We start from the raw sequence: 13,581 nt of genomic DNA on the forward strand, positions 1-13,581 counted from the left end.
CAATCACGATGGCAAAAAAAAAAAAAAGAAAAGAAAAGTTAATCGGTATCAGCTGCAAAAATCCTGATCGGAGCATCCCTAATAAGCACCCACATATTTGGAAGTGGCATCAATGATAAACCATAAAAATAATAATCGAAAAACTTAGATTAGAAAATTAATTGGAAATGGGGGCTATTGAATGTGAAGTTTAAAGGTATTTTTCTCCTGGAAAAGAAGGTTTAAATTGAGCTATATGCTCCAAGTAGCACTGTACACAGGCAAAAAAAAAAAAAAATGGTTATTTTTCTGTGGCCACGAAAAATATCCCTTTCTGAGACTTGTGTAGCAAATTAGCTCAAAATAAATATGAATAATTAATCATAACTAGTTATAATTAATTATTAATATTTTAATCAGTCAATAAAATTAACTTAATGTAATAAAATTAATATTACAATCAATTAACCTGTTGTTCAATGAACACACAGTGTTAATGGTTTATTAATTCTAAGAAATGTTCATTTCCAGGTTATGGGAAATAACAATCTTATTCTACTAAAAGCCTGTAGTCAGGACCGACATGAATAGGGACTCCCGTATATGAGCGCAAAACACGGACAACCTTACGTGTGGCATGAACAAGACTTTATTAACTAGACTAAACACTTAAACTACTCTAATATTCACACACATACATGCATACAGTTTACCAAGAGAGAGAGAGAGCTAGAGCAGAGTACAGGAAGCAAGAGGCTACATCATTGTTGGACATTTCAGCAGATCAACAGCCTTGAGCAAACCATCAGTTTAGTTTTAACAGGCCCTTCTTTAAAAGGGGTAAGGATACTCAATGTATCCGATAATGAGACTAAGTTTGATACTTGCATGTCTCTCCAAGTTGAATTAAAACTGTCCTGATGCAATTTGTGGAGGCTCCTGTTGAATCTTTGCTGATATTTTCTTGACGAAAGAGAACCGGCTGGATTCAGAGGATCTTTGGTGAATGGAAGGTCTAGGCCGAGGCCTGGCACAAGCTTGGGGTTCCTTAGAAGCTTCTAGCTTCTTAAAGCATCATCTTGACGTCAGCATTCATCAGTAAAAGAGAAGAAGAGGAGGAAGAGCAGGAAGAGCAGAGTTTGATCTTGTGTTCAGTGAATATAAGAGGTGAAGAGGTCACACCCTCTTAAGGTGTCTGAGCCAATAAGGAGTTTCCCCCTCGGAGGGAAGTTTTACGAGTCTTTGTTCTATAGCAAGATATTAGCATAAGACACTGGATTGGATGAATGAGAAAAGAACCCTCTAAATTCTTATAATACTAATGTGTCACAGAGTTAGTAACATGTAACATAAATTACCAAATAGGAAATTAAAGTTGGAGTCCGTAGATACCAAACATGCTGCCAATGTGATCTCAGTCAACTATACATTTGCAACTATGGAACATTAATACCAAAATAGTTCAAAAGAGAGAATTAATACATAGAATAAAGCCTATAAAAGGAAAGTCGTGATATGGGAAAATTGGATACATGTTTATACATTTCCCAAGTGGTTATATAGAGAATACATAGGATTAAGAGAGTTTATTTGTCCCTCTCAGAAAGAATGAGTCACTGGTCTCTGCAAAATTGTTCCTGATCGTAAAAGGTCCAAGTATCTGTAACAGGACACCTAGTTCTTCCTGTAGTTTAGCTAGTTTGGGATGCTAGTTGCAGTTTTAGGGGGATGAGTTCAGAGAACTTTGATAGTGAGAGTGAGTTTATGGGTAATTCATTGAATACCATGAATAATTGTGTGGCTGATTGGTCCAGACGCTACACTTGATAGATGATTAATACTGTGTTCGTTGGATGAATAGGTTAAATGATTGAATATTAATTCTGCTACATCAAGTTAATAAAATTAACTGATCCAAATATTTATAATTATTTAAATTGAGTTATGATTAAATATTCATATTTCCTTTGAGCTAGTTTTCTACAAATGATAAACTTTCATGACAATGCAGCACTGGCCCGATCGGGCTAGTGACAGTTCCGTCAACTATTCCAAGCATCGTTCGTGCTGGCCCCTTATTGTCGAGCCCTGGATTGATTATGTTGGCATTTTGTGTGGCACCCTGCAGTTTAACTGGTTAGAGTTCGAACAGTTTCAGTAGATCAACACTCTACATAGTGGCTTTCAGTCTGGGATGGGCATAGCACTAAAGACTCAATTTGGACAGAGATGTGACAACAGCTAAATAGTTAATGAAGCACAACTGATGAAATGGATGGCATGCAGGAATCTTGAGACTTGCTTTTAAAATTGAACTATTTTAATTGAACACAGTGTCTTCAATAGGCAACATCTGCTGTAAGAAAATAACCATGCATTCTAACTCAAATTTACCAACTATATACAACAGCACAGAAAGAGCTTTTTCAATCTCCCAATGTCTCACTGCAGCTACAATATCTGTCCAGAACTCAAGCAGTCAAAATTACAAAAATGAGCTACCTTTTGTACTTTTGCCTGAGCTACACTGAACCCATTCTTGACCTGTATCTGAGAGTATTATAAAGAAGGAAACCAAATTGGCATCTCAAAATAATGTTAAAATATTAAAATGTTTCAAATTATTCAAGAAACTTGAAAGCCATGATTAGAATAACAGAAGCGCTTATATGCATTGCTTACCAGAGCGGACATTTCTTGTTGTCAGCAACTGCTCTCTGCATGTGACCTTGTTTTTCTGTGTGAGTTTTGTCTGTTTTTGTTTTTTTTCATTAATAGGATATATGTGACTGTAATGAGCTGCAGGAGGAAGCCTCCTGCTCGGCTGGTCATTGATCACTCTACCCAATGCCTCCATTTCCCAGGAAAGCCATTTGTCAAGATGATAATTTGCTCTGTAGCACAGAAGATTGTGCACTAAATAAAAACTTTCCTAGTCTTTCCCACTTGTTTTTCCCACCCACTGTTTCATCTACTTGAAAAGAATACATTTGGTCAGGTCTAATACAAAAGAAACAATCCATAATGGTAGCATCATCACAGTGTCAACTCAAAAAAAAAAAGCTTTGTCGCAAATTATACAACAATTACATAAAATTGAGAGCACTGTGGCTGCTCAAATACATCCACTGCCAAAAATGTGTATTAGTGGCAATATTTTAACACTTCCAAGTTAACTACCTCAGTATGTTTTTGTGGTCCACCAATCACTTACTTTCAAGTGAATAATCCAAAAATCAATAATGAAATTAGCACAATTGTTTAGCACAATGGTGCTCAACAGTTCTGGGGACCCACAACACTACATATTTTGTATTTCTCCTTCATTTACACACTTGATTTAAATCACCAGCTCATTTGCAGAGAGCTGCATGGACTGAACTTGGTCTGTCAGATAAGGGAGACATAAAATGTGCTGTGGGTTCCCAGGACTGGAAATCAGAACCGCTGGCGAGTTCACACTGCACGATTTTCAAAATCGTCAGATCACTGTTCTTTTCATACTGCATGACTATTAGGGGTAGCGTTCAGTCTCTGCTGTGTGCACACTGCACAATGGATCAGCGACAGGGGGTTTCACATTGCATGACTTTACAATAGGAAGAATTGCTGACACCTCTGTCTGGTCCGCAAACTACTTTTCACAACCAAACACACGCGAGAAGTGATAAGGAAATAACGCAAGGTCACATGTGAGACTGGAATTGTTATTAAAAATGTTAGCCCGCAAGAAACTTGCTATCCAATTGTGTGTGTGCTAATTTGCAGCAAAAAGGAGAAAAAGAAAAAAAAGATTATGGAGGAGGAAATGGTTGGGAAGATGCTGGTCTATAACTTTCGGACATTTGTCTGCACAAAATCTGTGGGCGAGTGAAAATCGGGCCTAAAATCACGCAGTGTGAATTCGCCATTAGCAGATGTTTATCTGATGCAACTTATAAATAAGGAACACAACAATGTGATTCATCCTAAGGAGGCATGAGAAGTGCTGTAATTCATACATATACACACATGCATATACATGCATGTTGATACATCAACAGAATAAGTCAGTCAAATCTTGCACATACTGGAGGAGAGATGTGCACTAGACATAAAACCTGAAAAAGAGAACCAAAAGATTAAAACAGATTACAATTACCCATTTTAAAAATAGTTATAGTATGCTTTTTAGGGTTCAAACTAGGGCTAGAACTAGAGTTGTCAAAACAAGCACTGACTTCGGTACCAAGTCGGTACTGAAATTTTAGTTTTAGTGTAGAATGTTGAGTGGATTGGTAAACACCTCTGATTAGCCATTGTGTTCATGCGCTCATCGGATATGTCTGTGATTGGCTTCAATGATCAACGCTTCAAAAACATGTTGTAAATAGTCATCAATGGCACTCTTTACAGAGCGCTTACACAGATACATATGGGAGCATTTGAGAGCAGCCATCTAACGCGGACCAGTACGCTGATAGATGCATGCTTTTCAAACTCTCCTGCTCTCAATTTCCCCAAACTCCCGTGCATTGGTCATTTTTGCTAATCACAGACATATCTGAAGAGTGTGTGAACACAATGGCCAATCAGAGGTGTTTACCAATCCGCTCAACAGCGCTCAAAGCGTCACATTATTAAAATTTCAGTACGGAATTGGTACCAAACTCGGTACTTTTGGCAACTCTAGCTGAAACTAACGATTAAAATTGATAGATTAATAGATTTTTTTAAATCTATGAATCTATCGATTTGATTGTTTTTCCTCCCCAGAGTAACAGAATATAACAATTATTTCTCTTCAAACATGTTTTAGCATCGCAATCACAGGTGTCATTCATCACATTAACTATAAACAAGTTGAACAAATGTAATGACAACATTAAAGTATCCAAATATTTGTCTTCATTTTGTTTTAATATTTTAAAACAAACTTGTAAACTTTGTTAACTATTTTGCTTTAAATAAAAAAAAGGTGTGCTATCAAATGCAACTTGGTTTGACATGTCACAGTATATTGATATTTATTAATTTTTAAGTATGACCTTACTCTCCAAATACTTTTCAGGGCCACTCAATTAATTTCTTATTTTATGTTCGAAAATATAATTAGACTTTTAGTAAATCAGGGCCTTAGCTGAACAATCAAGTCATCAGGTCTCATAGCTACTTCAGGGGTAAACAATTACAGTAACAAAAATTGAATTCAGCAACACACCACAAGTGAGAATAAATTCACTAAAAGCAAGTTTCAAATTCATTTGACCCAGCTCTTAAAGGTCGCAGTGTTGCAGCCTGTATGTTCGTTCTTTCTCAGCACATATTACATTTCATTTTGTCTTTCTTCTTAGGTAAATCTCCCTTTACATAAGCCCTTCACCGTTGCCTAGCCTAGAGCTGAGAGCAGGGCTCTCGTTTGTTATCATCATGTTGACAGAGGCTGACCAATTAAAGGCCCCTGCTCTGATACTGGGCCTTGACACCAACCTGGTGCTGGGTGCAAGAGGCCATGCCGCCACAGGAAATGTACCCTACGGCCACCTTGCTCAGCTACACATGTTCCACATCAAACTTTGCTAATTAGCTGAGAACCTGGGAGCAGCAATGATTTAATGTGTGTGTCTGTGTGTGTGTGTGTGTGTGTGTGTGTATAAAGGTTGGATTTTTCCTGTCACTCGTGTGCATGAATGTTCTTCTCATTCAGCTTACAAGTCAGTTTGATCCGCATAAAGTACATTAGTATGCATACTTGTTTGCAAGGGACTTTGCGTGTGCGTTGGACAGAACGCAACTAAATGACTTTGTGTGTGAGTGTGTGTTCCATTAGCTGGGACAGCTGTAATGAGCTTGGGTTGCAGTGCCAGTGCCAGCAAAAGCTGAGAGCGTTGCCTCCTAATGGGGCCGTGCAGATGCAATCAAAGCCCAGCCGTGTGCTACTGACTCATCCTCACCATCCGAATCAACACCCTTTACACAGGGGTGTGCGATATCGCGATTTTTAATCGTGGACAATTAAAATGTCTCCACGATCTGCTTTTTAAGAAATATTGTAGTATCGTGCTACAGTGCAAGTTCTGGCGCCTTTGTCCCAACATACTGTATGATGCGACGTACATTTACATCACGTTAACGCAGAGGTGGAGTTAGACTCACATGACATTGCAGTTATTCACAATCATGAAAATTGATTTGCGTTTTAAAGCCTTGTCGGTTAAACAGTTTATTCGCACACTGTTCTGACATGCGTTTTTTACTAAAACCTTTCAAACAGCGTGTGAGTACTGAACTACGTTATCTTTCCCGTCTTATTGCGCTGAAACTGTCAAATACACACAAGACTTAAATAAACACAGTTTATTATCTCTTAAGTGAACGTTAACTGTATATTAGATCCGTGCATGGTCTTAAAGTGACAGCAGCCTAGTTAATTTGCTGCTGCTTGTCATTAATGTCAATCAAAGAACAAAAAAACCAAGAGAAGATCACTTACTGCTCTTCACTGAATAACTTCAGTATCTTTAATAGGAATCAGTGTATATAATTTATTCAGTGAAGTCTAGTATTTTGTTTTTACATTTTTTTATTCAATTTCTTGAATACTACTGTTATTACACCTACTGAAAAAATAAAGCACAATATCATTTGTATATTATATTGTATTTGTAATGTGCATCTTTGTTTTTGTGTTGTTATTTGTAATAACAAATATAAACCAATAAAATAAATATTTTTATCTTCGTTCACCCCTACTTAGGCCTAAAAGGTCTGTCATTCTTTTTCTTTTATATTTTGTTACCTTGTTAGGCAGTTTGGCTGTCCTGTTCAGTCACTTACGAAATAGTGAAACAAACATGAAAAAATCGTAATAAAATCGCAATTTTTTTTTTTATCATGCTGTGATATTTTTGCCATATCGCCCACATCTACCTATAAATGTTTGTTTCAGTTGTTTACACATATCTGAAGAACTCCATGCGAATTTCTGTCATATTACACCAGCAGTCGCATTCTTTCTGACTTCTTCCAGAAGTGGCATTTTCCCCAGACGCATCATCTCACATGATTGATGATCCTCTATTCACTTGACTTTACAGTGAAATTTCAAACAGACTCCATGAGCAAGGTTTTCTCGCCGCATCCATGAAAGCGCTTTTATCAGTCTGCTCTTTTATCTGTCTCGGCGATGTGAGTACCAGGATGCGAAGTGAGAGTGATCCTGGTTACGTTAGCCCACATAAAGTGCTCTACCGGCTCCACTGCTAACTCGTCTACCTCAGCTAGACCAAGCGTTAGGCTCACTGCAAAAGGAGGGTCTCACCTAGAACTGTGACAACCCACTGGGCCATAAACACTCTCATGCCCTTGAGGGGCTCATGGGAACCGGTTGGTTGGGAGATTGTTGCTCCAGTTTGTACCAAGCCTGCATGCGCTTTCTGAGTAGTGTGTGGCCCGAAGCTTTAAGCCTCTCAGGACTGATCTGGGATCAGTATTCATGCTGTAAGGCCTCAGAGAGTTCCTCGGCTACCTGCAATCTGGGTCAGTTTACGCATTATTTTACAGATCTTCTCCCAGTGTGGGAGTAGAAATAGACTCTGTACTAACAGAGACATGTAGGTACAAACACCCTGACACTGAGTTCTGAACACGAAACATTAATACCAACAATAACCGCTAAAACATTACTAATTCTCATAAATAGCTATATTTCAGAAAGACATGCACCTGCCAAGACTCAAAGAACCTCAAAGTATATTTCACTTTTTTTCTTTCGTATCTAACATACACAAACCTTTCACTATTCTCTACTGCATATATCACAATTTAAAGGGGACCTATAATGCCCCTTTTACAATATTTAATAAGTCTCTGGTGTCCCCAGAATGTGTCTGAAGTTTCAAGCTCAAAATACCCCACAGATAATTTATTATAGCTTGACAAATTTTCCCCCTATTTGGGTGTGAGCAAAAACACGCCGTTTTTGTGTGTGCGTCCCTTTAAATGCAAATGAGCTGCTGCTCCCGGCCCCCTTTCCAGAAGAGGGTGGAGCTTTAACAGCTCATGCTTTGGTTGCTCAACAAAAACAAAGCTGGAGAATCTCACGCAGTCAAAATGTAACAGTGTTCAACATTACATTGTTCAAACCAAAGTCGGACACTGATGGAGAGACTCAGGAAGAAGTTAAAACTTTTAGAATGCAACTGTATGTTTCTGAATGGTTAGTGGATCCATTTATGTAGTTGCTGTGGAGTTGATTCAGCTCACCGACTAGCATGTGCCATCATGTTAATTTTTTGTGCAAATCCAATGTTCAATTGACCCTCGTTTGTGAAGCATGTCCGGTGTAAAATGTCGGCATGGCAACAACACTCTACTACAACAACTCTTCCTCTTCTCTAAAGCAGCCCAACAAGGCCTCGCCTCCTTTGTTGCATGTTTTTAGGGACAGGGTTTGTGTAAATTTTGGGATATGTGATGTCACCAACCCAGGAAGAAGCTTGTTGTAGTCTCTATCAGCCAATTGTTGTAGTCCTTAAAAAGCAATTTCTGTAAAAGAAAATATCTCCTTTGCATTGAACTTTGAGCGTTGTAACTTTGCAGATGTTGTTTATAATCAAACAGCAACATTACACACTAACTAAAAAAGTGAAATCATAATCAACCACCCCTTTAGAAATAATTAATACTACCGATGCAACAAAATGAATGAAATTATTCTATACAGCCCACTTTATACCTAGCTGTATAAATAAAGATAAGCAGACATCTGTAGACATCTAACCAAAACTTGCGTTCAAACAAAAAGGATAATTAAAGGTAATAGATAACAGTATCAACAGAATGTGACACACAGGGAAACGTGTGACTGCTGTGCACTTTGAAGATGCTGCGGTTAAGATAATGAGGACCTGGGTATTAATGAGGCTCTTCTCATCTTTTCTACACACAAATACACACACTTACACACTTAATTTCTGCTGCAGCTGGTGCTTGTTGGGTCCATAGTTTGCTCTAGAGGTTTTTGAGTAATGCTGTGACCATGTTTAGAGTGCAATGCTCGCTGACATTCATGCCATATACTCTGACCCCCAGTTTGAATATGAGAAATATTTCCATGCTATTTCCATCACATATAGTGATGCATATCAATACTGAGATGAAAGAGGGGAATACAGCAAAAAAAAGACCACTGAAAGTGATACAGAAGACGAGAAGAGAGCGGGTAAGCAGAATATAGCTAGGAGATAAGTGGATGAGATGAATACAAATAGACGTGAGGTGGGGGGAGGAGGGAGGAGCTGCTCGCCCTCCCTTTTATCAGAGGAGAGATAAATGTGATTAATCTTAAGATAATAACACTAAAGGCACAAGACTTCTCATTCATCACCACTACAGTTCTTGTAATTACAGACAAAAGAAATTAAACTGAAGAAAGGCTACAGTATAGAAGCTCTTCTAGAGAACAGGGCAGCAAGGGAGAAGAAGAAGATCTGAGGCGAGATTTAAAAAAAAAAAAAAAAAAAGGTGAAGAAAAAAGGCACCATACTGATTTTCCTCTCGGATTATTTAGCTATCCAGTATCGGCTGTCAGGTAATGTGAATTATCAACTGTCAGCACACAATCCACACAATCAAAACCTGTGATAGTAAAAGAAATAAATCAGTCTGGAGGCTGAAGAAAACACGTCTCAATCAGGAGCCACTTCATCAACTTCCTCAGCGCACAAGTCGAAATGTACAGCACGTGACCAGACAGTTGTCCCCTAAATCAAAACTCTCAGATAAATCTCACGAAACCTGTCAAGAAAATGTTCGGGTTATGCGTCACCCCAAAATAATTATAAATAAATCAATTGGTTTATATATATATATATATATATATATATATATATATATATATATATATATATATATATATATAGGCTATACATTTTGAAAAATATAAGCCTACAAGAATGGTCTGACAAATATAATTCCGGTCAAATTACGCATTAATTCAAATCTGGCATGAAAATGTGCTTAATTGGCATTAAAAGTCATATTAAACAAAATCTCAATTGTGCTTTGAGGGGGAAATTCTAGTTCTGTTCTTGTGATTCTCTGGTGTAAATATGTCCCGGACATGTATTCGTGAGATTCTCCTATCTTTTCTCCCTCGATCTCTACGTGTTAACCGTCGTACGGGACCTAAATCTCCGCACATCCGACGTAGAAAACTTATGAACCCACTTACTGGATGTTTGAGCTGTTCCAGTAAACGGCGTGGCGGTTGTTCCCGTGGACCGGGCGCAAGTTCGTCCAGGCAAGCGCGAGAAGGTAGAGGGAAACCGCCGCGAGAGCCATTATAATATTCCTGCGTTCACGTGCACCTGCTGTGGTCTCTTCGCCTTCTTCGACTCTCAGTCCCCCAGTCCAACGCAAAACTAGCGGTTTTTACAACATTCCTGCGACTCAGCAAGTGGTCAGACAGTAGCAAAGCGTTTATTTTGCGAAGCCGTGCCGCAGTACGGCTAGTTTGTTCAGTCAGAGAGCTTCGCGCTTTCCCGAATGCAACTCCATGGCAGAGAGACGCTCATCCAAGGCATCCTGAGCAGGTCTGTTGGAATTTACTGGAACAAGTAACTGAATAATTCCTTTCTGAGACAAAATCCTCCACAAGAGAAGAAAACTGGTACGATAAACTGTCGGTTGAGATTACAAGGAGAAAGTAGCCTACGTCTTCAGCGGCAGGTGTCTCTTTGGTTAGGTGACAGGCGTCGAAGAAAAAAAATAAAAATAACCCACTCAATAAGTGTAAAAAAAAAAAAAAAAAAACGATTCTGTCAACTCATACAGTCATATTTTGCGGTCACTGAACTTCTGTGAGCTTTTGTTAGATCCCTCTAAGCGTTTACTGTGGGTTTTGTCCAAACGCACACACGATGCCAGTAACAGGAAAAGTAAGGCAATCATAGCCTAGGCATCCTCACTGACACTCGTTTTTTGCTCCCGCCACAGTATATGATTGACAGGTTGCGGTTGCCTGAGTTATGGCCACGCCCCTACCGCCCACTCATCTAATAAGACCTGTGTATTTTTAATGATTTGGTAAACGTAAATAATTCTGGTTTGTTTAAATGTTTGTCGAGCTGTTTCTATTGATTTTGTCCTTAAAAAAAAAAAAAAAAAAAAAAGCTGTAGTGGGGGAGAACTTTTCTAGTCACAGTTTGCAGTTGATATGTGGGTCATTGTTAAATAATGAGATCTGAGATGATAAAAAGAGTAAATCTTTGAAAAGTCTGGTGTAAAGTGTGTCAGTTTCTAAGAAATGTAGTATCCATGCCAGTTTAATACATTTGAGAAAATTACCATTATTTTTCAAATATAACCAATATTTCAAAACAAAATTGCTTTACTTATCTTTTTAAAGAATTAATGCTATTGCTAATCATTTTCTAAAAAATAATTTTAGTCTTTACATTTTTTATTATTATTATTTTATAATCTCTGCAGTTAGAACATTTTTTATTATTATTTTAAATCCCTCAAAAAATGTCAAAATTACATTTAATTGAGAACGTTCTACGCATTGTAGAAGATCAGGGGCACGGGGGACAGGGGGGTCAGGACCCCCGCGGTTTTGAAAATATAGAAGTCGACCCCCGCACTTTTGATAAGGGCTGCTTCAGTCACACTATATCACCTTTAAGCTTAGGATATTTTCTTTCAAATGAAACCATTTTCACGTTTCTGTGAGCTTTCGTTCGTAAATAATCAGCTGTTTTGTCGCGGATGTGAACAGGAAATGCGCTCTCAAATGGAGAAACACACGATCTCCAAACCATCGATCAAAGCGTGCTAACGTTTTAGGACAGGTCGATGGTATCAAGCCAAACCGTCCATTCAGAAACCGAGAAATTTGACACTTTAAGGTAAGGAGGCTGATCTCTCAGGTTGACGCGCGAGCTGGCTTGACTGACGTTTTCATGAGGATTTATAGTTTATGGACTGTTTTGATTTCGGTAATTACATCTTGAAAGGCAAAAGCATTGATGGCATCCATAAAAGAGATATCTGAAATAGATATCTACATTTCCCCTACATTTCCCCCGGAACGCAGTTTGGTCCCCCTCACTTTGAAAATGTCTCCTGCGTCCCTGTAGAAGATGTACTCAAGTCTACTAAAGCTGGGTGCACACTGTGACTTTAGCCACGATTTGGACATGTCTGAGACAAAATATTGTAAATCCTAAAAGATTCCTCTGATCCTAGACCAAAATCTGTAATCTTTGATCGTAGTTTGACATGTTCACAGACAGCAGATTAATGACTATTGCAGTCAAGTTTCACTTCACTGCACAACTGTCACAAGTTTTGAGGCACTGTCTTGCAGTGTGGACTCTCCTATGACAACCATCAAATCAAACCTGATGACACAGTGTGACAACAACAAACCACCATTTGCTCTTCACACATAATCTTTGTTCTTCTTCTTTTCAAGAGTAGCCACGATCAAACTGAACTCTAGAGATCTAGCCACCATTTCTATCCTGCATGTAAATTCAGCTCAAGTCACCGAACATGTCACAGACAAATGAACTCTGGATGAGTCTTCTTGTGTGAGTCCATTTTTAATGAATGTTGACTGTCGTACAGTCTGACATTAAAGGAAACGGAGATCCCACGGTGTGACATGGCTTTCAGCGGGGATCATGTTGGTACAGTCTGACGAGCAACAATTGTAAAAGACTTTTATATATTGTACAGAATTAAGACAGAATGTACCTGTGTTGGTTAGAAGATTAAAATTGTTCTGTTAGGAAGATCACAAGAAGAAAACTGGATAACAATTTACAATAAGGTTTCCTTAGTTAACTATTTTGGTTAACATGAACTAAGAATTAACAATACTTCTAATCTTATTTCATGTTAATACCGATACATTACGGAAATCAAATGTTGTATTTGTTAACATTAGTTAATGCACTGTGAACTAACATGAACAAACAATAAACAGCGGGATTTTTATTAACTAACTTTAACAAAGATTAATAAATACTGTAACAAACCTATTGCTTGTTAGTTAATGTTAGTTAATACATTAAATAATGTTAACAAATGAGACCTTATTGTAAAGTGTTAGCAAAAGAATTGTTATACATTTCATTTTTTAACTTATATTTCAGTTTCTACTGAGACATAGTACTCTTTAAATATTTGCTTAGTTCTTGTTACATCTCATTTGAATTTGCAGTTGGATCATTACACATGATGATACAGTGTAATGCTTTGGAAGTCTGTATGCTGTTCACACTGCATGGGTTATTATCATAAACGCTGTTCTGTTGGCATGAAATGGATATGTTTTTTAAATGCATGTTATTATTGTCACTGTGAATGATTCATCCAGTTATGTGCTTCCTTTGTTTAGTTTTTGACCTTCCAATTTTTAATCAAAATGTCATAACTCGATATTCTGGTAATCAGTGCTGGGTAGATTACTTACAAATTGTAGTCGATTACTGATTCCAAATTACATGACAAAAATTCTAGTTAGTACTGTAATCTAGATTACTCATTTTAGGTAATGTATTCTTTGGTTACTTTTAGATTACTTTTGGCCTAACTTGTGTATCACATTGA

General features: G+C 37.9%; 1 protein-coding gene across 1 annotated transcript in view; it reads right to left on the minus strand.

Moving 5' to 3' along the window:
* Positions 1-10,302, minus strand: part of efna3a (ephrin-A3a) — a 103,594-nt gene extending 93,292 nt beyond the window's left edge. The window contains exon 1 of the mRNA XM_067361441.1: positions 10,193-10,302. Coding sequence (XP_067217542.1) covers positions 10,193-10,302 — 110 coding nt within the window. The remainder of the gene's footprint in view (positions 1-10,192) is intronic.
* Between the last annotated feature and the right edge of the window lie 3,279 nt (positions 10,303-13,581).

Source organism: Chanodichthys erythropterus, chromosome 15, assembly GCF_024489055.1.
Source record: "Chanodichthys erythropterus isolate Z2021 chromosome 15, ASM2448905v1, whole genome shotgun sequence".
Taxonomy (NCBI): Eukaryota; Metazoa; Chordata; class Actinopteri; order Cypriniformes; family Xenocyprididae; genus Chanodichthys; species Chanodichthys erythropterus.